The 27573-nt window shown below is 42.5% G+C and overlaps 1 protein-coding gene across 1 annotated transcript in view; it reads left to right on the forward strand.

Annotated features, from left to right (window-relative positions):
- LOC145425993 (NLR family CARD domain-containing protein 3-like) overlaps positions 1–26708 on the forward strand; it is a 231345-nt gene extending 204637 nt beyond the window's left edge. The window contains exon 8 of the mRNA XM_080299540.1: positions 25833–26708. Coding sequence (XP_080155666.1) covers positions 25833–26362 — 530 coding nt within the window. The 3' untranslated portion in view covers positions 26363–26708. The remainder of the gene's footprint in view (positions 1–25832) is intronic.
- Positions 26709–27573: the final 865 nt, after the last annotated feature.

The following is a 27573-nucleotide window of genomic DNA, read 5'->3' on the forward strand; positions in this document are numbered from 1 at the left end:
CTGCTGATCCTCTTTGAATCATGGATCAGCTGAAAGGCTTAAAATGTTGTTCACACATGCAGTAGCGGTTTTTGATACGGGCGGTGTCCAGAGGGAGTGTTCGCCCAAGGCACCAAACAGGCTAGGACTGACTGAAGCTTCCTGTCACATTGAATCAGTGTGTATCAGTGAATGCATCGTGTGTGCTTCATGGCTCCATCTGGTGGACAGATGGTGGCAGCTTCCTCTGCCTCACACTGCTGTTTAACTGCATTCAGTTGACACTGAGATTCAATTCAATTCAATTTTATTTATATAGCGCCAAATTACAACAAAAGTCGCCTCAAGGCGCTTTGTATTGTACAGTAGATCGCACAATAATAGATACAGAGAAAAACCCAACAATCATATGACCCCCTATGAGCAGCACTTTGGCAACAGTGGGAAGGAAAAACTCCCTTTTAGGAAGAAACCTCCGGCAGAACCAGCCTCAGGGAGGGGCGGGGCCATCTGCTGCGACCGGTTGGGGTGAGAGAAGGAAGACAGGATAAAGACATGCTGTGGAAGAGAGACAGAGGTTAATAACAGATATGATTCAATGCAGAGAGGTCTGTTAACACATAGTGAGTGAGAAAGGTGACTGGAAAGGAAAAACTCAATGCATCATGGGAATCCCCAGCAGCCTACGTCTATTGCAGCATAACTAAGGGAGGATTCAGGGTCACCTGGTCCAGCCCTAACTATATGCTTTAGCAAAAAGGAAAGTTTGAAGCCTAATCTTAAAAGTAGAGATAGTGTCTGCCTCCCGAATCCAAACTGGAAGCTGGTTCCACAGAAGAGGGGCCTGAAAACTGAAGGCTCTCCCTCCCATTCTACTTTTAAATACTCTAGGAACAACAAGTAGGCCTGCAGAGTGAGAGCGAAGTGCTCTAATAGGGTGATATGGTACTACAAGGTCATTAAGATAAGATGGGGCCTGATTATTTAAGACCTTGTATGTGAGGAGCAGGATTTTGAATTCTGGATTTAACAGGAAGCCAATGAAGGGAAGCCAAAACAGGAGAAATATGCTCTCTCTTTCTAGTCCCTGTCAGGACTCTTGCTGCAGCATTTTGGATCAGCTGAAGGCTTTTCAGGGAGTTTTTAGGACTTCCTGATAATAATGAATTACAGTCGTCCAGCCTGGAAGTAATAAATGCATGAACTACATTTTCAGCATCACTCTGAGACAGGATATTTCTAATTTTAGAGATGTTGCACAAATGGAAGAAAGCAGTCTTACATATTTGTTTAATATGAGCGTTGAAGGACATGTCCTGGTCAAAAATGACTCCAAGGTTCCTCACAGCGTTACTGGAGGCCAAGGTAATGCCATCCAGAGTAAGAATCTGCTTAGATACCATATTTCTAAGATTTTCAGGGCCGAGTACAATAACCTCAGTTTGATCTGAATTAAGAAGCAGAAAGTTAGCGGCCATCCAGGTCTTTATGTCTTTAAGACATTCCTGCAGTTTAACTCATTGGTGTGTGTTATCTGGCTTCATGGATCGATAGAGCTGCATGTCATCTGCATAGCAGTGAAAATGTATGCTATGTCTTCTAATGATGCTGCCTAAGGGAAGCATGTATAATGTAAACAGAATTGGTCCTAGCACTGAACCCTGTGGAACTCCATAATTAACCTCAGTGTGTGAAGAGGACTCTCCATTTACATGCACAAACTGGAGTCTATTAGATAGATATGATACAAACCACTGCAGTGCAGTACCTGTAATACCTACAGCATGTTCTAATCGCTCTAATAGGATATTATGGTCAACAGTATCGAACGCTGCGCTAAGGTCTAGCAGGACAAGCACAGAGATGAGTCCACTGTCAGAGGCCATAAGAAGATCATTTGTAACCTTCACTAAAGCTGTTTCTGTGCTGTGCTGAGCTCTGAAACCTGCCTGAAACTCTTCAAATAAACCATTCCTCTGCAGATGATCTGTTAGCTGTTTGACAACTACTCTTTCAAGGATTTTTGATATAAAGGAAGGTTGGAGATTGGCCTATAATTAGCTAAGACTACTGGGTCTAGAGATGCTTTTTGAGTAAAGGTTTAACTACAGCCAGCTTGAAGGCCTGTGGTACATAGCTGATTATTAGAGATAGGTTGATCATATTTAAGATCGAAGAATTAATTAATGGCAGGACTTCTTTGAGCAGTTTTATAGGAATGGGGTCTAAAAGACACGTTGATGGCTTGGAGGAAGTAATTATTGAAGTTAACTCAGAAAGATCAATTAGAGAAAAAGAGTCTAACTTAACATCAATGGTACTAAGAGTAACTGTAGATAATATTACATCTGTGGGATGATTATTGGTAATTTTTTCTCTAATGATAAGAATTTTATTTGTGAAGAAGTTCATGAAGTCATTACCAGTTAACATTAAAGGGATGGTTGGCTTAAAAGAGCTCTGACTTTTTGTCAGCCTGGCTACAGTGCTGAAGAGAAACCTGGGGTTGTTCTTATTTTCTTCAATCAGTGATGAATAGTAAGATGTTCTGGCTTTGCGGAGGGCTTTCTTATAAAGCAGCAAACTATTTCTCCAGGCTAAATGATGATGCTCTAAATTTGTGACACGCCATTTCCTCTCCAGCTTACGAGTCATCTGCTTTAGGGTACGTGTTTGAGAATTATACCACGGAGTCAGGTACTTCTGATTAGAGACCTTAGTTTTCACAGGAGCTACAGTATCCAGAGTCGTACGTAGTGAGGAGGTGAAATTATTAACAAGATAATCGACCTCTGTTGGGGTAGCGTTCAGATAGCTGCTCTGCTCTGTGTTGGTACAGGGCATTGGAGATGATAACAGTGGGTGGATTATATTCTTAAACTTAGTTACAGCACTTTCAGAAAGACATCTACTTTGATAAAGTCTACTCTCCACCGCTGTGTAATCAATTATTGTAAAAGTAAATGTTATCAGGAAATGATCAAACAGGAGAGGGTTTTCAGGAAACACTGTTAAATGTTCAGTTTCTATGCCATATGTTAAAACAAGATCTAGAGTGTGATTAAAGTGGTGGGTGGGTTCTTTTACATTTTGAGAGAAACCAATTGAGTCTAATAACAGATTAAATGCCATGTTGAGGCTGTCATTTTTAGCATCTACATGGATGTTAAAATCACCCACAATAATTATTTTATCTGAGCTCAGAACTAAATTAGATATAAAGTCTGAGAAATCAGACAGAAACTCTGTGTAAGGCCCAGGTGGACGATAGATGATAACAAGTAAGACTGGTTTCTGAGTTTCACAGCTGGGGTGGACAATGTTAAGCATCAGGCTTTCAAATGAATTAAAAGTCTGTCTGGGTCTTTGGTTGATTAACAGGCTGGTGTGAAAAATTGCTGCCACACCGCCCCCTCGGCCTGTGCTTCGAGATTTCTGGTAGTTAGAATGACTCGGGGGTGTTGATTCATTTAAACTAACATAATCATCCTGCTGCAACCAGGTTTCTGTAAGGCAGAGTAAATCGATTTGTTGATCAATTATTAAGTCATGTACTAACAGAGACTTGGAGGAGAGAGACCTAATATTTAATAATCCACATTTCACTGTTTTACTCTTTGGTTCAGATGTGGATACTGTATTGTTCTTTCTTTGTGATTTTTTTATGTTTAAGTTGTTTGTTGCTGGTTTTTAGTTTGTTTTTTGTCTTTTTGGAAGCTGACACAGTCTCTATGGAGATGGGTTTTGGGGGATAGCAGGAGGAGAGAAGCTGCAGAGAGGCGTGTAAGACTGACACTCTGCTTCCTGGTCCCAACTCTGGATAGTCATATTTTGGGGGGTTTAATAAATTTGTCCATATTTCTAGAAATGAGAGCTGCTGAAGATAAAGCAGGAAAGAAGCAGCTGATATTTGGACAGCACACATGATGGAAAGGAGGATTTCTGTTGATGTGCACATGAATGATTTGTGTTTCCTCTGCAGGTGAAGGTAGAAAGTGTGTGTGAGCTGATGTGAATTGAGCAGCATGGATCAGTGTGAGGACAGAGAGGAGGGAGCCCCTCCCTCTAAAAGCACTCTGTGTGGGGAACATGAGAGCCAGACCAAAGCTCAGAGGTGAGATGACCATCTCTAACTGTCCATGACTCTTCTCCATGTCACAGCTCAGCACTCACATCACTGCTCCATCATTATTCACAGGAACCAACCTGGACCTCCACCCAGCTCTGGGTCCTTACAGAGTGATGGGTCTAAAAAGCACCTCTTCATTGATTTTAAATCCCAGCAGGAGCCTGCTGCAGAGAGGTGAGCTGTTACAGTGTAAATAACTGTTTACCTCTGGGTGGCGCTCTGTTCTTACACTGCCAACACTAGTTTGGAGTTTCCTTTTGCTCATGCTCAGCCTGCAAACAATTTTCTTTTTTTGGAATGACAAAGGTATTCTGAGTCTTCATCAGCTTCTGGCTGCAAATGAAAAACTTTTTTTTTTCTTCCCTAACAGGATCTACAAGAGACCTGCTGAACCTGAACCTGGACGCAGGTGTTTTTCTGTCATGCCCATGACCTACAATCGTAGCACTGATTACAGCTTTATAAGAAGAACAGTCACTGCTGCAGAGAGGTGAGCTGTTAGTAACATGAACTCTTTGATTAAACTGCTTGATGTTGTTTGATATAAACTGCAGTGCAAACGCATCATTCCCTCAGTCCCATTTAAACTGTCTCTTTAAAACAAGCCTTTGGTTTCTAACCAACTGAAAATCTACTTCAGCAAACAGGAAGTGATGCTCTTGCTCATGTTTTCTTCATCAGTCATGCTGTGCTGGATGTTGGAGGAAGTTAGCATTAAACTCAGTTAAGCATAGAAATCACTTATACTTAAACTCAACCATCAGTAATTACTTCTTAGATTACATTCAGTTTGAACCCTAGTTTTCATAGAAAACAACAGTAAGCTGCTGTCTGTCTTTAGTGCCAAGAAGACAGTTTTCTACCAGTAAAATAAAATCACAAGACAGTTTCTAAAGAAATTAAATATCAGCTGTTTATCAAACCGGTTCACTACAGTCAATAATGCACAATCAGGGGATTTGTCTTTAAACACAAAGGAATCAAACTTTGTCATAAGAACTGAACATCTTGTCTAAAGATCAAAGATGAGAAACCATCCCCAACAATCCAACATCCCCATTTGTCCACCCTTAAAATCCACCCTACTAAATAAAAATGAAATAATCGTTCATGCTGCCTGTTGGATGTCTGTTCTACTTAATGAACTGTTCAGTAGGATTAGTTACCTTTGATGCTTGAATCAATCCAATTATCAGCACCAGAAATTCATTAGCAGTTCCCAATAATTTGTTTTTCAATTCTTTGCTTGCCCTGAAATAATAAAGTATAAGATTTAATTGAAGACACAGGTCCAACTTTCTGATTTACGAATAAATTCTTTACAAATCCTACCATGTGAATTCATGGATTTTTTTTTCACATTCTGTCTCTCACAGTTGAAGTGTACCTCTGGTGCAAATTACTGACCTCTGTCATCATTTTAGGTGGGGGAACTTGCACAATCGGTGGCTGACTAAATACTTTTTTGCCCCACTGTATGTATGCAACATGGTCAGTCAAAAAAACTGACTCTTACATGATGGTAAATGGCCTGTATTTATATAGCGCTTTTACTAGTCCCTAAGGACCCCAAAGCGCTTTACACATTCAGTCATCCACACATTCACACACTGGTGATGGCAGCTACATTGTAGCCACAGCTGCCCTGAGGTGCACTGACAGAGGCGAGGCTGCCGCACACTGTCGCCACCGGGCCCTCTGATCACCACCAGTAGGCAACGGGTGAAGTGTCTTGCCCAAGGACACAACGACCGAGACTGTTGGAGCCGGGGCTCGAACCGGCAACCTTCCGATTACAAGACGAACTACCAACTCTTGAGCCACGATTGCCCCCATGATGACATGATGTACATGATGACCTTTTACATCCAATTGTGTTCAGCACACACATGTTAAGAGGTTTTAAATCAAAAACAACAAAACAAGACTCACTGAGCGGCAAAATCCTGGTTACATTTGTGATGACACCACCTCATCTTAAAACCTGCCCTGGTTGTAAATTATCCTTTTATTATGTTACACAGACAGAAAGGGTGTAACACAGACAGTGGAGCAAGTACTATTTACATAAGCTCACTCTTTCCAAACTAGTAATGTACAGACCCCTGATAAAAAAATATTTATCATTTATGTTTTATTATAAATATTACAGATAAATAATATAATGAGCCAAATTTATTGCAGTCCATTTAAAACATTTTAATGACAGGTTTGAGTTTAGATTCCAATCAAAACATTAAAATCTACTCACAACAAAAATCAACTGACTTTGTACTGTAAGATAAAAATGTACAATATTAGAGAGACAACAACAATTAGGTGATCTACTATGAGCAGCATCTGGTGACAATGGGAAGGAAAAGCTACATTTTAACAGGAGGATAGTTCTAACAGAACCATGATCAGGGAGCAGAGTCTGAGGAGAGTAGAGAAAAGCTTCAGTGGAAAATGACTAATAGATGTATTTTTCTCTTTATCTGTCAGATCTGGAGAGAGTTCCTTGTGGTCTTCCTCTCCTCTTAGAAGGAAGGACTTTTCTAAAACAGAGTCTGGCTATGGATCGATAGGAAGTGTTCAGTCTCTGGGAAGTGATCAGTCCGTGGACTCTGTACCGTCCTTTGCAACAGAAACGTGAGTTATAACTAAGTTGTGAATGTGACATTCATGTGTTAAGTGTTAACTGCTCCCAAGTATAAAATGTACATAAATACATTATAAATATAGTCATAATTATAGAAGTTATAATATATAATATATAAACATACCTGTCCGCTGGTTAATTACATAATCAGGTGGAGGCTGGGACTTCACAGCATACTCCTTATATGATTGTGTTGTACATTGTTATATTTAGTTTGTTTTTATTTATATATATAAAAAAAAAAACATCAAGAAGTCACAACCAAACGGAGAACACACAATGGCACATGTTTATTCATCAAAATTATTTATTATTAAAATCAACATAACATAATTTTTTAACCCCTAAAAAACCCCACAAATTACATGTTCATATCAGCCCGATATCAGACAGAAGCTGTCAACTCAGCTCTGGAGAGTGGGCAATCATAATGTTTGCTCTCAATTTTGACAGCCCTATTAAAGATGAATATCAGTCAGTTTGTGTTACTCGCAGCAACAACTCCACCTCATTGTTAGTCCATTTAAAAAACTTGATGCTTTTCCTCAACATTTTGCAGCGACGTTTCAAAGAGCCAGAAAGTAAATAAACGGCAAACAGAAATGAGGCAGGTCGAATCATATTATGTTTCAAACATGCGCAGTCCCGGAACATAAGCGTTTCAGTTGTTTCAGTGTGGACATACAACTGCTTGGAAATGATCCAGATTAGTGTAGACATATCCTTTGTCTTTAAGACATTCCTGCAGTTTACCTAATTGGTGTGTGTTATCTGGCTTCATGGACAGAGTTGGGTGTCATCTGCATAGCAGTGAAAATGTATGCTTGTTAACTCCACCTTGATTTTCAGTACTCTGTCCTGGGCCTCCTAATTGTTGACAATGGATGGTTCTGCCTCAGGCACCTTTTTTCTTCAGCTTTCTGAGGGTTCATGTCCCACGTGTGGGACTAATAAAGGTTACCTTATTTTGCCTTCAGTGTGGTCTACTGAGAGGTTTGGCTATCATGTTTTTTCTTTAGGCTTACCAGTTTTGGGTCACTCATTGACAGTCTGGTTGGTCCAGAGATGTTTTTCCTAATTTGTAATGTAAACTTTAGTCTCTGCTTTACTTTTGGTGTTTCTTTAGAACAATAACTTTCCACTTAAGTTGAGATTTTAGCTCATTTGCTTTGCGTACAACTTTTAAGCAGAACACTGTTTTATATGGTCAGTGTTCGAAAGAATAAATGCAGTGTTCTGACCCAGACTAAGCAGGAAATGACTGACTTTGTTACTGAGATGTCCACTGTCATATTTCAGAATCAGGTTCTAAAATTTGCAAATGGATCTGAGATCTTTCCTTTCTTTATCATGAGCCAGAAAATCTGTTTTTAGTAGGTCTACAGTTTGTTTTAACAAATTCTAAACTAGGGCTGGGCCATATCATACTGTTCACGGTAATACCGGTATAATGTTAGGCAACGATAAGAAAATGAAATATCGCGATAGAATATGGGTAAAACGCGCATGTGCAGTGCCTTTGTTTTCATATGCACATGGCAGAAAAAGCAAGGCAGTGACGGAGAATGAGAAGGGTGAAAGCGGATCGTTGAATGAAACAGATGAACCAGAATTGGTTTGTAAAAATGCTGCAACTTCAGTGGTGTGGAACTGGTTTAGCTTTCATCCGTCAGATACACAACAAAGCACTATTTTTGGTAGAGCATGGTAGCGGGCCGTCGTTATTACCGTGTTTTTTGGAACATACGGCACACTTAAAACCAATCCATTGATTTATCTGAAAATCGACAGTGCCCCTTATAATCCCGTGTGCCTTATGTATGAATTCTGGTTGTGTTTACTGACCTCAAAACGATTTTATGTGCACGGCGCTCGAAAATCTGTGAAATGATTTAGTACGACTTTGCTAAGCTACGAAGCCACACCGCTTGATGGATTGTCGGAGCATTATGGTTGTCGTAGGCAGGAGCCTCACGGAGTGATACGTACTGTGCTTCAACATAATGTTACCGTGTTGTGTGTGTATAACCTCTTTTTAAGTTTTGTGGATATTTTACATGGTTATGCTGAGGATATGTTGGCCAATTTCCACTGGAAATGCCTTTTAGTTAAACTGTCAGCAAGGAATTTGCGTTTGCACTGTAAAATTTTTTATATAACTTTAATGCACATAAAAAACAGCTGCTTGTTTAAGTAAAATACATTGATGGGTTTTTTTTTGCACTAATAAAGTTGTGGAGTTGTAAAGTATTTTGTCTAGTGTCAATTATATCGTCAGTTATATCGTTATCGCAAATTTTCAAATGTATATAGTGATAAATATTTTTTGTCATATCGCCCTGCTCTATTCTAAACCAACATGTGAAGCTACAAAGACTAAGTGCTGCCCTTCAGTATACATCCTGAAACTAGCCAAAGGAAAAAAGATGTTTAGGGAGGGTGGGCTTAAAGGGAAGAAGCTAAAGCTTGTTTCGGTCAGGGGTCATTCCTCCTGATCTATTTTTCTTTATTTTTTTTAACCTTTTCTCCACCACTATTTCCAATTGAATATTAAAAAGTATATATTATGGTCCAAAGTTCAGTACAATGACAATTTACCAGCTCCTCATTGGTTTCCATTAAGCTATACTCCTAGAATTATGTTTTTACTAAGCCAATTACAAGTGGGTTTTTCTCCAGACTTAAATCTATTTCTTTTAGTTAACCATGAATTGTATTCTCCACTAACACTTTTTATAATGTTACTTTTCAGACGGAATCTCTGTAACCTGTCAGAGGGACACCATGAAGCTCTGTCCTCAGCTCTCAGCTCCCAGTCCTCCTGTCTGAGAGAGCTGGACCTGAGTAACTCTGACCTGCAGGATTCAGGAACAAAGTTTCTTTCTGATGGACTGAAGAGTCCACACTGTAAACTGAATATTCTCAGGTCAGATCAAGCTATATGTACATATGTATGTATGCATGTATACCAACTGACAGAATGAAGAAAAAAAACAGGATTAAATATTACTAACTGTAATAACACCTCATTACACTTAAACAAACGTGTTGTTTTATTGTTTATCTGTTATTTTTAAGACTGAGTCACTGTAAGCTCTCAGAGAAAGGCTATGAAGCTCTGTCCTCAGCTCTCAGCTCCCAGTCCTCTAGTCTGAGACAGCTGGACCTGAGTAACTGTGACCTGCAGGACTCAGGAGTGAAGCTTCTGTCTGTTGGAGTAAAGAGTCCCAACTGTATACTGGAAACTCTAAGGTCAGATTTAAAACCTTTCTGCTGATGATCATTTAAAAACGTTATATTGTTGAAATATGTCTGTGAAGGTTCTCAGTCATCCAGGTCATCGTAGTCTAAGGAGCTTGGAAAGAAAAGCGTCTGAACTTGTTTAAGTTACTTGAAGACGTTTCACCTCTCATCTGAGAAGCTTCTTCAGTTCTAGGGTCAAATGGTGATGTTGTGGTCTTTGCTCAGGGAAGCGACGGCCTTCTTTTCTTGTATTGTGAGGTTAGATGGAGGGACTTTGCCACTGGAGAGGGTGGCTGAAACTTTCATCCTGATTTGCTCTGCTTCTGTCTGTGATAATTTATTAATCCGTATGGCAGTTTCTGTGGCTGTGATGAGGTCCACTATGGGCAACTGTTGAGGAGAAATGGCAAAACTGTGTCCTTTGGCTAATACTTTGTTTTCAGGTTCAGTGAGATTCCAGTCTGAAAAGTTCTTCACCCATTTTTCCTGACTGTCCTCAGGTGTGTGTTCTTCTCTGAGTTGTGTAGGTTCAGACTGGGAAGTAAAGGTTTTTGTTAACAAAGTGTGGAATTTTCTTTTCCTTCAGAGTGTTGGGCCCACTGAGCCTTGTCCACAACCTTGTAAACCTCTTCTAAGATAGGAGAGGGTAGAAGAGTTTTCAGTTCCTGCAGAGTCTGGATAATCTTGCTCTGGAGGGTATCTATAGTGAAATGGACCTGTCTTATCACTTAGAAGTTGATTTTGTGCTCGCCCTAAAATTAACTCTGCTCTGTATCCCCTGACCATGGATCCAAGCCCCGTACTCCTAGGAACAACTCTGCTTTGTCTTGTCTGCATCTTAAGTTGAAAAGGAGATGGTCCCTATTATCCACTAGTTATTGCATAAAGATCTAACTTTTATAGAATTGCCAACTGACCTTTCATTTGCCTTTAGGTGGATTACTTGACTTTTAATTATTGGTTTTTCATAATGATTTTTTTTACATGTTTATTGTTAGGGAAAATATTCTAAAACACTTCTTCAGTAAAGACTCAGAGAAGAGAAACACACAGAACTTCTTGCAAGCAAGGGCAGTCTCTGAGACTCGCACCTGAGAAACTGCCCCGGTCTTTATTTTATACTTCATTGGGTGTGTGTGTGTGTGTGGGGGGGGGGTGGGGGGTGGGGGGGTGGGGGGGGGGTGTCAGAGTGTGGCCCCATAAAATCTTCCCTAAACCTGCTGGTCTCAAAGTCCAGCAGTTCATCAAACCAAAAGGCACTTAGACTAAAACAAACATAGCTACGTTAATCCTACCGTAAAACAATAAGACAAGGTACGAACTCTCCCATGCTCCCAGGATGTGGGGGTGAACCAAGCCTGCTAAAAATCACACATCCTGTCACTACACAATTAATTATATGCCTCTAAGTATACATGGTTGAATATTTCCTAATACAAATAACTACATGCAGTATTCTACCATATGCAAACTTATATCACTAAAAGATTATACTGACTACTAAATACAATTTTCCCTTGACATTTATGAAGTCAACATTACATGTTAAGGGGCCTATTGTACATTAATAAAAGTAGTGATTCATTTAATAATAGTACATCTCCACATTTAGACGTAAAATGTCAACAAACTAGAAATGTTATAGTCCAGTAGAATTATATTTGAAATTTTGACAGAACGGACAATTTATTATTATTTACTAGTATTATTTACTAGTATTATTTACTTAATATAGCTTTAAAAACTGCTGGAAAGTATTGATTACACATTTGTTTTATTTATAGATTGCATGTTGACAGGGGATTTCTAAGAATTGCCCCACAGTTCTTCAGCTGAGACACCTGAGTTAGAAAACACAAACACTGCAGTTGTCTTTACTCGCGAGGATGGTCACAGAGTGCTCACTTGCAAGAGGCACTCACGGACTCGCGCTCTGCCACTGCCTGCGTTCTTTATTTATACAAGCTTGTTACATGTGTGTACAAAGAAAACAAAGTTATTCTAAGAACTCAGAGCTGAGGTTCCCCTTTTCTAAGTCTGTATGTTCTTAAAAAGAGGAAGCTGTTAGTTGGTAAATAAGTTTATCATCACAAAAGTTATTAGGTGAAAAGTCACGTAGACATGTGGATTGCTTAGTGATCAATAAAAAGAGCACATTTCATGTAGCTGATCACACTATGCACAATTTTCTTTTGACACATGTAAATGGTCCGTTTTTACCAGGTAAGATATTAGACTTTTGTAGTCCCAAAGTTGGGAAATTCACAATGAAAAGTTAACTGAATGAAAAGTTAACTGAAACAGCTAACTGAAATAAAATAAAATTAAAGCTTAGAGAGGACATCATTTGTGCAGACATCATTTCATTGCACCAGACAAGCTGGCCAAACCATACCTCTCAGCAAAAATATATTTGCTAAAAAATGCCTCTCTGTGCAAAATGGGTTTAAAAACATAAACAACTGTGGGATACTGTTTGTCTGTGATTTGGACAGGGGGAACAGATTATGGCAGGATCAACTCCGAGCAAAAATATATTGGCCAGAAAGAGATCTACTCAGTGTCCATGATTGTTTGCTGATGAAAGGCTCAGACTAGACATGCCAAAATAGGGATGAGTTTACGGAAGTGAATCCACAGCACACAACACAACAATTCTCACCAACAATGTGTACAGTCATTGAGTGCTGAAAGCAGACATCTCAGATTTTAAAGCTGTAGGTTTCATCACTCTCTGACTAAAATTCACTTAACCAGCAACAAAAAAAGGATGAAAACTACGCTTCACATTTGAAAAACATAAGAACAGGGGATCCCCACTTTGTTTATATCTTTTTGTGGAATTTGTTTTAGCAGTTTGGTGGTTTGTTGGCCACGGAGGATACATTTGTGACCCAGAAAGAGTAATATTAAAACTAAGTAGCTGCCGCCATTGTTGGAAACTGGAATTCGCCGTGCTATGAATGATATGGTGGGCCACGAAGGATACACCCGACCCAGCCTTCAAATCTGGGGGAAAGGAGGACGCATTTGTTGGCCGCATTTGGAGAAGTCTTCAAATTGGGACAGCCTTCGTTGCATGACTGTGACGTAATCGGCCTACAAATGCAGCCTCAGGAGCGTGTAGCCCATGAATTTGGACATAGCTACAATAACAGACACAGCTTCTTCTTCTTCTTCAGGGTTTAATGGCAGCTGGCATCCTTGTACAGGCAGTCCTGCCATCTTCTGTTTCAGTCCGTTATTACACTCTTAAAACGTACCACTTATTCCTGCGTCTTTCATGATCTTACTAAGCTTCGAACAGCTTGCCAAATATTAAATTAGTCATCAACGATTTTGATAGTTGACAAATCGTGGCAGCCCTACTTTTTGGATTTTTATATTCAGAGCCAGTGGGCATGCACTTTCACAATAATCACGATTTTAAAAACTGTGTTAATGTGCGATAAAATAATTGTTCTGGTTAATCAATTAATGAGTTAATGAGATAATAACAGGTTAAGTTGCCCTAATAATTAGACTTTGGTGACAAACTGATGTGATCTCCATGTTTCCTTTGTTGGACTGTGGGCGAGTGTCAGAAATGAATGTACTGAGTAACATGTAGAGTTTAAATATGTGTCAGTTCCAGTTTTAGAGCTCTAAAGTGCAGCTATCATGTTAGGGATATGTTAGGAATAGACAGTAACACTGTGGTCAAATCTTTATTTTACCACTAGCTGCATTCTTGATGTTCATGATTGTCTGCAGCATTAATCTTATATTTCCATCTAAAGTGTTGAATTTGACTGTTTGATGTTCTTTATGATCTCTGGCACCAGTTCATCTGTAGGCTGTGCTCATGTAACCGGTTTCTGCTTCATCCCGCTGCAACAGTTCGGCCCAAACAGACTCCTCGACTCTGCGTTGTGTTGTGTTTTTAAAAAGACAAGGAGTCTCTTATCGATCGTTGCCACTTTATTTCCTGAATGGAAACAACGGTGTATTATCAGTGCACAGGCTCGCCACACACCACTCCGCACAGCACACTCTCGTATGGCTACGACAGACTGGCAGCGATTACTGCAGCAATATTAGAATTTCTAATATACAATAAAATAACAGCAACAACAAATGATGTACCTGAATGGAAACAACGGTGTATTATCAGTGCACAGGCTCGCCACACACCACTCTGCACAGCACACTACGGCAGAACATCTCATTAGCATTCCGCTTTAGCATACAGTTTTACACAATAATAAACAAATGAAAAGTACATAAAACTCATGTTAGACATGTGTCCGCTAAGCACTTATTACACTCGGTGCTCGTCAGCTAATCAAACATGTTTTGTGTGTCTGTACTACTTAGCTATATCGTGTGTGGAACAATACAACTCACCTCTCGTATGGCTACGGCAGACTGGCAGCGATTACTGCAGCCAGCCTCACCTAACCAGCCACACCGAGAGGGGGGGCGCTGTTTCCCCATTACACTGATATTTGTGGCAAGTGGAATAATACCACATAAACACTGTTACATTCCCCCCTGCTGAATTCCACTTGCACACTCAAATAAACAAACACCCTAAAAAAAAAATTCAGGTACACCACAGTCACCATAACACAAACAGAGGACAAAAACCCAATAATCCTCAAAAAAAGAGAACAAGATAAAAGAAAAAAATCCAATAGCTAATCCATAGCTATCAACATGTGATAAATCTGTTGAGTAATACCAGGTCGTACAGTCACAAAGAAAATTCAGTCAGAGGACTATCCCCAAAGGAAGTAGAAGAAGAAGTTGGCCAGACCCCTTCCAAAAAAAACCCAAAATATGCCAGTTACATATTTCATCACATCACAACTGTACGCCACTCTGACACAGAAAAATCAACGACAAATAATCAGTTTCAATTCTAAAGATCAAAGTCCCACTTCAACAACAATAGAATCAACTCACAGTTATCAACAATATTTAAACTTTAACAGGTCTCTGATGCATCATTTCAATCAACCTGGAAACAGGCTTAAGTAACCGTCCCACTCTCGATCTAGCACGGGTCCCGACCACCCTGCTAACATCAATCGGGTCTGCGTTGGGCAGAACAACTGTGGTTGAGACATGACCCTCAGTAGCAGCTTCATTGTCCTGGTCACCGTCAGTAATGGCTGCCAACTCCAAAACAGAGGAGGCTGCAACTGGGGCCACAGACATAAGCAGGTCAGAATGTTGACCACCAGAGGTGGCATCCACCTGCTCCTCAGTGTCAACAGGGGGAACACTGGTACAGGCAAGCTCTTGATCCACCATGCTGCCTTCTGGTTGAGTAACCCCTGTCATCAGCGAGCCGCTGGGGCTCCCCGCACTTTCCGGTTGTAGAGGTCCGTGTGACGCTTCAAATTTTTGCGTGCCACCTCCTGCGCCAAATCCATGGCTTCTTTGAGGTCCCTCCTCAATGTCTGGACATTTCGATCATAGTTCATGATGTCTTGGTGCTCAATAACAGAGCCAAAGATCACATCGATCGGCAGTCTTGGCACTCTGCCAAACATCAGCAGAAATGGCGCATAGCCAGTTGTCTCATGGACTGTGCAGTTATAGGCGAATGTGAGAGCTTTCAGTGCCTCAGGCCACCTTTGCTTGGCTCTGGGGGGTAATGCACGAATCATGTTGCCCAAGGTACGGTTCATCCTCTCGCAGGAGCCGTTTCCCATCGGATGGTATGGGGTCGTGTGAGACTTCTGGACACCTGCCACATTCAATAGCTCGGCAATGAGCACACTCTCAAAATTAGCTCCTTGATCCGAGTGAAGGCGTTTCGGAAAGCCGTAGATGCAGAAGTAGTTATGCCAGAGTTGGTGTGCCACCGCCTTAGCAGACTGATTGGGGCATAGAGGGGCCTGAGCCATCTTAGTAAAGTGGTCTGTGACCACAAGCACATCCACGGATTTGTTCGCTGAATCCTCCGCAGACCAAAAATCTATGCAGACCAGTTCAAGGGGCTCTGATGTTCTGATATTCTCCAAAGGTGCTCTCGCCTCTGGCTCAGGCGACTTGCTAACAACACACCTTCTGCAGCACCGTACATACTCTGACACATGCTTGGCCATACCAGGCCAGTAGAATCTATGCCTGGCCAGATAAAGTGTTCTTTGTTGTCCCTGGTGACCGGCTTCATCATGGACGCCTTTCAGTACAGCGAGCCGCAAGGTTGGCGGAACAACATACAGATAAGTCTTTGTCTTTGAGACGGGATTCTTGGAGACTCGATACAGCACACCATCCCTCACAGTTAACTTGTCCCAAGCCCTTAGAAATCTCTTCGTATCAACCGGTTCACTTGCCCGCTCCCTCCTCGAGGGTCTCCGTCCCCTTTCCACATAGGAGATCACTCTGCACAGCACATCATCACGCCGCTGGTGTCCCACTAGGTCATCATGCGAGAAGGGTTCAGAGTCAGACTGGTTTGGCGTAAGCACAGTCTGAGAGCATTGGGGCAGAAGGAGAGCATGTGGCCACACCCTGGACTCATGTTCACTATGGGCCTGAAAGACAGCTCCCACCTCAGAAGATGTCAGCATTCCTGTCTGTGCAACAGCCGTGCACTGCGAAACAACAGGCTGGTCATTGCTTGAGGCCTTATCAGCTGAGTGAACAGTCCATCTGAAGGCCTCCTGAACCCCACCAGTGGCGACTGCCTCTGCCAGAAGTTCATTATATGGAACCCTTATCAACCGGTGGGAGGCCCTGGGGTGCACGAAGGGCTCCCCGCTCAGCGCGTCAGCAACCACATTTTTAGGACCAGGAATGTACTTTATGCCTAGGCTGCTGCCCCCGCAACCCGGCCTCGGATAAAGCGGATGAAGATGGATGGATGGATGGAATGTACTTTATGTCAAACTGAAAAGGCGCTAGCTTTGCGATCCACCTCTGCTCACATGCATCCAGTCTTGGCTTAGAAAGTATGTAGGTGAGAGGGTTATTATCCGTCCATACGGTAAACTGATGACCCCTCAACCAGTGATGGAAGTTGTCGCACACCGCCCACTTCAATGCAAAGAACTCCAGCCTATGCGCTGGGTACTTGGACTGTGCATGATTGAGTGTCTTACTGGCAAAGGCGATCGGTCTTGATGTAGAAGCTCCAGAAGGAACTTGCGACAACACGGCACCAAGGCCACTGCTGGAGGCATCAACAGAGAGCAAAAAGGGCTCCTCAAAATTAGGATGGGCCAGGAGCACTCGATCCAACAAGGCCTGCTTCAGCTCATTGAAAGCTGCCCTGCATTCATCCGTCCAGTCCTCCTCACACAGCTTTTTACGCACCAGCCGGTGCTTTCGCCGTGAACCACGAGGGCCTTTATCCCCAGATGTCAGCCGAAACAGAGGTTTTGCGATGGATGAGCAGTTCTCAATAAATTGTTGGTAGAACATTACCATCCCCAAAAATGAGCGGACCTTCTGTTGGGATGTGACACTCGAACCCGCTTCCATAAGGTCTGCCTCTGCAAGGGATGTAATGGATGCTATTTTGTCAGGGTCTGACTGTATCCCATCAGCATTTACAATGTGCCCCAGGAATTTCACAGACTGTCTCAGAAAATGGCACTTCTTTGGAGCCAACTTAAGGTTGTGAACCTGGAGTCTCTGGAACACCATATGCAAACGCTCCAGTGCCAATTCTTCTGTCGGGGCAAAAACCAGAACATCGTCAAGATAACACAGCACACTGAGGAAGTTCTGATCCCCAAAAATGCCTAGCATCATCCTCATGAAGGTGGCCGGACTGTTGCACAGTCCTTGTGGCATATGATTATATTCGTACAACCCAAATGGAGACGTAAATGCCGTGTACTTACGGTCCTCCTCATGCACCTCCACATTATAATAACCTGAAGTCAAGTCCATTGTGGAGAACAATCCGTTTCCTCCCAAAGCAGCCAGTGCGTCAGCCGGATATGGGAGTGGGTGAGCATCTTTGACAGTTCTAGCATTAAGCCAGCGAAAGTCGTTACAGATTCTCAACTCACCGGACTTCTTCCAAACTAACACCAGGGGTGATGCAAACTCACTGCAAGACTTCCGAATTATTTCCCGTTCCTCCATGTCATTCAGAGCCTGTCTTAGTTTTTCATAATGAGTCGGTGGCACACGTCGGCATGGCAACCGGAATGGCTTGTCGTCCACAACTCGAATTCGATGTAGGCAGCCGTTATCCTTGCCACAATCCAGCTTGTCTCTTGAGAAGATAGACTCAAACTGGGCTATAAGGCCAACCAGTTTTTCTTTGCCAGCCGGCGAAACTGCACATGAATCAATGTCGATATCAGACAGCCCCAGATTTTGCAGCACTGCATGTAAGGGGTTACAACCACTTGTCACCTCCTGTGAGGGTGAATCATCTGGCAGAGTGGAAACATCAGTGACTAGACTCTGCTCATCATGGCACCAAGCTGAGCCAGTAGACCGTTGCATGTTCTGTTGCAAGTAGGAGCCAGTGGGGCTGAAGTTCTCCACTGCTGCACAGGGGGACACGTCAGCCAACTTCATGTTCCGTTTCAGTGTTATCGGCTTGTCAAAGGGGTTCAGCACTTTCACAGGGAGCCACCCATCACTGTTTAGATGCGCTACAGTTCTCCCAACCATAACTGACCTCGGTCCAGACCTTGACCCGGTGGGCTCTACAACGACAGCACTGCCCACTGCCCCGTTATCCATTAGCTGCAGCCTGCCCCAAACAAGGTGTTCTGTCAAGGGCTCTAATGTTACAGCTCTCTTTAGCTTGACAGTTCCGATCTTATCACCAACATGCCCTGGGGCCACCACTCCTGACATTGAACTCAGCAGATTTTTATTAAGCTGTTCTCCCGCACTCAGGGTCTTGCTGCATTCCTCTCCTAAATGTCCCTCTTCCCTCAGGCGATTACTCAGGTACCTCATTAGGTTGCTGCCCAAAATGAGGTCCTCACTCTGCCCTGCAATCACCAACATTGGCACAACAACTTTACAGCCACATATCTCCACCGTAATGTCACACACACCTAATGGAACAGTCCTCGAACCACCACAGCCAATCAGGACGACATCCGTGGGTTGCAAGGTGGGGGTCTGCAGCACTGCATGATGTAATAGTTGGGGCATCATATTGGTGCTGAGGGTGCAGGCCATAGAGCCACTGTCAAGCATGGCTTTAACAGACACTTTGCCACCCAGGGTCACATTTTCATAGAACAGCTCATCATGCTGTTTTAGTCTGTGTGTGTTCTGAAGAACGGGTCTCCGGCCAAGCCGGCGCTCCTCACAAACAGTGTGTAATACAGATTCTAAATCATCAAAATCATCCTCTTTGGGGGCGATTTCAGGCCTAACACTTGCCCCCTCCACATGTAGGCCATCTAGTTTCCCAGCTGCTGGGTGGCTGAGTCAGGCCCCCTCACTCTGACAGACACTGCCCTGGGGCATTGAGCCCGTGTGTGGTCGCCAGCATGGCAGATGAAACATAGCTGATGGGCTCTACAGTGGTGATACGTAGAGTGTTCAGTGTCACCACAAATCACGCAAGGCACAATTTTGTGTGTTTGGTTCCGGGGGACCCTTACATCATCCTTAGCAGGCAGCTTTGCTTGTCGAGGCTGTCCCTCCAGGACTTTCTCCAACAGGGCTATCACATGATCAAGACGATCAGTAGGTGGTTTTGCTTGAAGGCCGGTAAGTGATGCTGAGGTAGAGGTTGGTGATGGTGTAATACACTTACTGTTGCCTGTCGCCTGCTGCACATTAGGACTCACCTCCTGTTGCTGAAAACTCAAGGCACTGACTGCACTAAACTGAGGGGTGCACTTCCGGTCCTTGCCATGCTCCAGCAATTTCTCGTGCACATCAGCAACCGTCCACTGCTGCAGGGGCTTGCACTTGAAAATAAGAGACAGTTCTGAGTCTGGGCAGTAGCGGATAAACATAGCAGTCAGCTCTTTCGTCAGATATGCAAAGGACTTATTTTGTCTCTTCAGACAGTCTTCAGTCACCTCCATGGCTCTGTTCAACCTGAGCCAGTAATCAAACGGTGTTTCACCTAAGTTGGGTAGTGTTGCATAAAAATCAGCTAAAGGCATGCTTGAACAGGCAGTGTCACTGAAGTGCTGCTTTAAGATCTCAAAAATGGGCTCTGGGCCCCTCTCAAGACACACAGATGGCTTACTACGTATGCCCACCTTGACTATTTCTCGTGCCCTCCCCAGCAGTTTACTCAGCACATCATCAGCTTGTTCAGCAACTGGTACCCCTCTTCTCTTAAAAAAAGTCATCATCATTTCCTCCCATTCCTGAACACTGCATGAATCACAGCCATCCCCTCTAAAACACACAGGTTCTTTAACATCAGACTTTACAATCACATTCAATAGTGAGGGTTCAGATAACACATTATTGGCAGACCCACCAACACTGTTTCCCACTCCAGAGCCCAACCGAGATTCAAGACAAGAGGCAATGCTTTCCCCAATAGAAAACCCAATTTGCATTGCAATCTCTGCATAAAGGTCCTCTTTTGTGGGACTGGTTTCTGATCCAGCATTTTGTAGATTATCACAGTTCCCATCAATAGGGTTTTCATTTAACTCAGCAAGGACAGGCTTAGGTGTGGAGGAAACTGGGGCTGTCAGCAACCTTGATCTGCCTCTGCCAAATGAATGCAGAGGGGTAAAACCAACTGCCCCCCTTCCCCTGCCAAAACTGGGAAAATCTGCCATGGCTCAGCAATGTGTCCCTCCCTTTTTTTTTTTTTGTTTAACTCTCCAAAAAAAAAAAACAGAGCCCCGCCCCGATGTCTCTAAAGAATGCAGAAAATGGCGGGACTAAGAAAAGCCAGTCTCCCGCGACTTTTCCACCTTCCAGGAAGTAGACGGCCCCCGTTGCGGTAGCAGGATTGCAGGAGCTGGGGTCACGGCACCAGTGTAACCGGTTTCTGCTTCATCCTGCTGCAAAAGTTCGGCCCAAACAGACTCCTCGACTCTGCGTTGTGTTGTGTTTTTAAAAAGACAAGGAGTCTCTTATCGATCGTTGCCACTTTATTTCCTGAATGGAAACAACGGTGTATTATCAGTGCACAGGCTCGCCACACACCACTCCGCACAGCACACTCTCATATGGCTACGACAGACTGGCAGCGATTACTGCAGCAATATTACAATTTCTAATATACAATAAAATAACAGCAACAACAAATGATGTACCTGAATGGAAACAACGGTGTATTATCAGTGCACAGGCTCGCCACACACCACTCCGCACAGCACACTACAGCAGAACATCTCATTAGCATTCCGCTTTAGCATACAGTTTTACACAATAATAAACAAATGAAAAGTACATAAAACTCATGTTAGACATGTGTCCGCTAAGCACTTATTACACTCGGTGCTCGTCAGCTAATCAAACATGTTTTGTGTGTCTGTACTACTTAGCTATATCGTGTGCGGAACAATACAACTCACCTCTCGTATGGCTACGGCAGACTGGCAGCGATTACTGCAGCCAGCCTCACCTAACCAGCCACACCGAGAGGGGGGGCGCTGTTTCCCCATTACACTGATATTTGTGGCAAGTGGAATAATACCACATAAACACTGTTACACTCAGTCCGTCCATCCATTAGTGAAATAATGTTTAAAGGTCTCCTTGTTCTGTGAGCATGCACAGATCCTGAAGCAGGAAGCCTGGGTTACAGAGAAATGATCATCACTGTGATGATGCTCATCATCTCTGACTGGGATTTGAGGTTTTGTTAAAGCAGCAAAGATAACAGATGGATTGTTGTTTTGTGTGTCTTCAGTCTGTCAGGCTGTCTGATCACAGAGGACGGCTGTACTTCTCTGGCCTCAGCTCTGAGCTCCAACCCCTCCCATCTGAGAGAGCTGGACCTGAGCTACAATCATCCAGGTGACTCAGGAATGAAGCTGCTGTCGGCTGGACTGAAGGATCCAGGCTGGAGACTGGACACTCTCAGGTATGGAGAGAATGTCTGATAGAGGAGGAAGAGCTGGAAACATTTCCTGTGTCTTTCACTCACTTCCTGTTTCTTTCCTGCAGATGAGACATGAACAATCACACATACAGGAAAATTTTCAGGGACAGACACACTAGTCTAGCTGGATAGTACATGGATATTTGTGTAGGGGGTCTCCAAGGAGCCTGTTTGCAGGAACATTAATGATAACTGATAAATCATGTTGAGAGTTTCATTAAAAGTAGACCTACAGTTAGGTCCATAAATATTTGGACAGACAACATTTTGTAACTTTAAATAGACTTTATTAGGTCAAAGGTGTACTGTACCTGAGATAGTGGCCATTGTGTACCTAATAAAGTGTCAGCGATGTGTATGTTTCCCATGCTGTATGTCCACAGTCACAGTGATAGTCAGTGACACTGACAGAAGTTTGAAACAAGGCTGTGAATCATTTCAGTCTGTGTGTGTGACAAAGAGGCAGACAGGAGCAGCTAACATTTGGAAATGGAAGCTTAAATACTGGAAACTCTGATAAGCTAATGCTGCTAATGGGCCATGTTAAAATCAGTATTTCATTCTCATTCTTTTGTTTGAGAACAATAATAATTCAATTTAATTCAATTTTATTTATATAGCGCCAAATCTCAACAAAAGTCGCCTCAAGGCGCTTCATAGGTACAGAGAAAACCCAACAATCATATGACCCCCTATGAGCAAGCAGTCTTGCATATTTGTTTAATATGTGCATTGAAGGACATGTCCTGGTCAAAAATGACTCCATGGTTCCTCACAGCGCTACCGGAGGCCAAGGTAATGCCATCCAGAGTAAGAATCTGCTTAGATACCATATTTCTAAGATTTTCAGGGCCGAGTACAATAACCTCAGTTTGATCTGAATTAAGAAGCAGAAAGTTAGCGGCCATCCAGGTCTTTATGTCTTTAAGACATTCCTGCAGTTTAACTCATTGGTGTGTGTTATCTGGCTTCATGGACAGATAGAGCTGGGTGTCATCTGCATAGCAGTGTAAATGTATGCTATGTCTTCTAATGATGCTGCCTAAGTGAAGCTTGTATAGTGTAAACAGAATTGGTCCTAGCACTGAACCCTGTGGAACTCCATAATTAACCTTAGTGGGTGAAGAGGACTCTCCATTTACATGCACAAATTGGAGTCTATTAGATAGATATGATACAAACCACGGCAGCACAGTACCTGTAATACCTACAGCATGTTCTAATCGCTCTAATAGGATATTATGGTCAACAGTATCGAACGCTGCACTGAGGTCTAGCAGGACAAGCACAGAGATGAGTCCACTGTCAGAGGCCATAAGAAGATCATTTGTAACCTTCACTAAAGCTGTTTCTGTGCTGTGATGAGCTCTGAAACCTGACTGAAACTCTTCAAATAAGCCATTCCTCTGCAGATGATCTGTTAGCTGTTTGACAACTACTCTTTCAAGGATGTTTGATATGAAAGGAAGGTTGGAGATTGGCCTATAATTAGCTAAAACAGCTGGGTCTAGAGATGGTTCTTTAAGTAAAGGTTTAACCACAGCCAGCTTCACATGTCTGAGAAAAGAATCACCAATTACCAGAGTTTGACCCCCGGCGGGTGTGTCACTGAGTGGGGAAAAACGATTAGACACATGAACAGGCTTTTTTTCCTCTTGTACTTTCCCATTGTAGTGTATATTTTAGTGTTTTTTTCTGTAATGCAACCGTTCTCTGACTTGTATCCCCATGTGACGTCTTTGTTGTGTGTGTAAGGTTGGGGGGCGGGTTCATTCCACTGCAGGGCAACCTGCCACTGCATGTGGTGAATAAAATTTGAACTTGAACTTAGCTGCTCACATTGTTATAAGGAAAGAGAAAACGGTATTAGCATTAGCTGCTAATAATTGTTCACCCCTAATTAGAATATGCCTCACGTTGTTAAAAAGTAAGGGAAAACAGTGTTAGCATTAGTGCATAATGCTATTTCACGTCAAATTAACATTAGTTAATAACGGCAGCCTACTTTGCATTAGCTACTCACATTTTTATAATGCAAGGGAAAATAGTGTTGTTTTAGCATTAGTTACTCACATTGTTAAAAAGTAAGGGAAAACAGTGTTAGCAGTAGCTAAGTATGCTAATTCACATCAAATTAGCATTAGTTAATAACCGCAGCCTACTTAGCATTAGCTGCTCACTAATATACTGCTAATTCACATCAAATTAGCTTTAGCTGCTCACATTGTTATAAGGAAAGGGAAAACGGTATTAGCATTAGCTGCTAATAATTATTCACCCCTAATTAGAATTAGCCGCTAATGGCAGCCTACTTAGCATTAACTCCTCACATCCTTATAATCCAGGTGAAAAGAGTTAGCATTATCGGATAATGCTAATTCACATCAAATTAGTCTAAGTTAATAACGGCAGACTTCTTATCATTAGCTGCTGTCATTCTTATAAAGGAAAGGAAAACGGTATGAGCATAAGCTGCTACTGCTTATTCACCTAAAATTAGAATTAGCCCCTAATGGCGTCCTACTTAGCATTAACTCTTCACATCGCAGGGAAAAAGTTAAAATTGAATGAAAAATAGTGTTAGCATTAGCTTCTCATATTGTTAAAAAGTAGGAAAAAACATTGTTAGCATTAGAGGGTAATGTAATTCACCTCAAATTATCATTAGCTAATAACAGCACCCTACTTAGCATTAGCTGCTCACATTGTTATAAAGCAAGAACATATGGTATTAGCATTAGCTGCCAATTCTTATTCACTTAAAATTGGCATTAGCCACTAATGTCAGTCTACTTAGCTAATTCACATCAAATTAACATTAGCTGCTAACATCAGCCTACTTAGCACTAGCTGCTCACATTGTTAAAAGGAAAGGGAAAACGGTATTAGCATTAGCTGCTAATAATTATTCACCCCTAATTAGAAATAGGGTCCTCACATAGTTATAATTCAAGGCAAAAGCGTATAAGCGTTAGCTATTCACATAGTTAAAAACAGTGGTAGCGTTAGCAGATAATGCAAATTCACATCAAGTTAGTAATAGCCTTGAACTGCGCTAATAAGAGCAGTTAACACTGCTAACTGCCCAAAAGAGCTGTTCCACAGTAACTGTATCCCTGACAACACTTCAAAAAAAAAGCCTATAGTTACACTGAGAGTGATTGTTGTTGAACAAAATATGTTTTGTTGCTAATCATCCACAGCAATACAATTAGCTTAGTGATATTAGGCTGCTGTTAGCTTGCAGCGAGGGGTGTTGGGACAAGGGGGGCCTCTTTCTGTGACTAACTAGAGGATTCAAGCCAATCAGATGACAATATTCACATGACTCTCACTCGTTGAAGTGTTTTCCACCTCCTGCTGTCAGACCTGCAGGTTTATCCCTGTGCTGTTCTCCTCTGTCTTATAGTGGACACAAACAATTTTTTGCAGTGTGTGTATGTTGTGTTTCTCTGAAGCTCAGTTCACAACCAGCTCCTCTTATTTGTATATATTTAAAAACCGACACCACAGACAATTCATTCCCCCGGGCTTTCACTTTGATGAACACTGTGAATGTCCATGTGTATGAGAGCCATGTAATGTCCATGTGTGCATGCTGACTGTGCTGCTCTGACCCCCCTCCTCCTTTCAGGGTGGAGCCAGCTGGTGTCCGATGGTTGAGACCAGGTCTGAGGAAGTGTAAGTGTGTTTTTAATGGGATTCATGAAAACAAAGCAGAACACATTCAAATATCTACATCATTCACATCTCTGATGTCAGGAGTCATCATCAAAGTGTCAATCAATGATCAATAACTGCAGCTGGATTGTGTTTGTTCTTTCCATCAGATTCCTGTCAACTCACAATCGACACAAACACAGTGAACACAAACCTCCAACTGTCTGACAACAACAGGAAGGTGACACGTGTGGAGGAGGTTCAGTCATATCCTGATCATCCAGACAGATTTGATGTTTGTCCTCAGCTGCTGTGTAGAAATGGTCTGACTGGTCGCTGTTACTGGGAGGTCGAGTGCAGAGGAGACGTTTATATATCAGTGAGTTACAGAAGCATCAGAAGGAAAGGAAGCAGTGACTGTGTGTTTGGATGGAGTGATCATTCCTGGAGGCTGTACTGTGCTGGTGATGGTCCTCGTTCTGTCTGTCACAATAACAGATCAACATCCATCTCCTCCTCCTCCTCCTCCTCTGTCTCTAACAGAGCAGCAGTGTATGTGGACTGTCCTGCTGGCACTCTGTCCTTCTACAGAGTCTCCTCTGACACTCTGATCCACCTCCACACCTTCAACACCACATTCACTCAAACTCTTTATCCTGGGTTTTGGTTAGGGACTGGTTCCTCAGTGTCCCTGTGCTGAGTGGAGTGTAAAGAGTGTCTCCTGTTAGAGAAACAGTCTGACTGTTGAACAGATAGTTCAGTCTGTACATGTCTGTCTCTTTCACTCACAAACACGTTTTCAGATTCATGGATTCAATCAGTTGATGTTTGAAACTCTTCTAAATGATTCCTTGTAAACTTCTTCCTCTTCAGTCGTTTAAAGATGGAAGCTCACATTATTCCAGGATCCACATGTTGTTTTTCTGTCTTTTTCCACTCAAAGCTTCACAGTGAATCTCAGTATGTTATGTTTCTCTGAAGTTCAGTTCACAACAAGCTCCTCTGCATTTTTAACAAGTCTGAGCTCATTAAAATGAATCCAAATGCTTGATTTCTCTTTCTTAATGGGATGTTTCCAAAGTCTCCACATGCTCTTACCGTTGTTGGAAGCTCATCATGTGAAAATGTTTCAGCCATATCAGCTGAAAATATTGGCTCAATAGTTTTGAATGCAGTTCTAAGCAGAATCTGATTGTAGATTGGCATCATCTTCTTCCCTGGCTCTTGGACGAGGCGGACGCATATTTCCCCCTCTCCCTCCCTTATCTTGTCTGACTCTATCCCTGAGAGAGCCTCACATTCTCGCTCTTATTCTCCAAAAGAACTATTGATTTGATCAACTGGTCTATTCTCAACTAGACGCCTGGGTTCGGGAGAGCCTGAGTGTCCTGGAGGGACGTTTCAAGCTGGATACACGATGGCAGAAGTGGTGTGTCTTGTGCCTGGCGGGACTGTCTATCGAAGACATTGAAGACATCTACCTATTCAGAACCATGGTAACAAGGTTCTTGTTGTTTGGAGCTGGCTTGGCCCTGTCTTATCAGAAATTGAAGAAAGCTGTGACTGCTGTTCAAAACCCCACAAGGCTGGCCGCTATGATTGAAACTGTGGACTGTTCTTACTGAATGAAATATGGGAAAGATCTTGGAGAAGCTCAACGCTCTTAAAAGAGAGATACATCTGGAGAACAACGAGGAGAACAACAACATTCCTCCTGGAGACTTGATAATGAGAACGAACTGACTCTCTTCCCTATTCCTCAAGGTCACCTGCGTAGGCTGTGGACTGTTGATCTTTGCCTAACAGGTGAAAGGACACTTTCTCAGGCTGAACTCGGGACACACACCCCGACACGCACACACACGCACACACGTACACTGATACAGATACGCACTCACAACACTCCCTTCC

This window comes from Astatotilapia calliptera, chromosome 3, assembly GCF_964374335.1.
Source record: "Astatotilapia calliptera chromosome 3, fAstCal68.1, whole genome shotgun sequence".
In the NCBI taxonomy this organism is placed as follows: Eukaryota; Metazoa; Chordata; class Actinopteri; order Cichliformes; family Cichlidae; genus Astatotilapia; species Astatotilapia calliptera.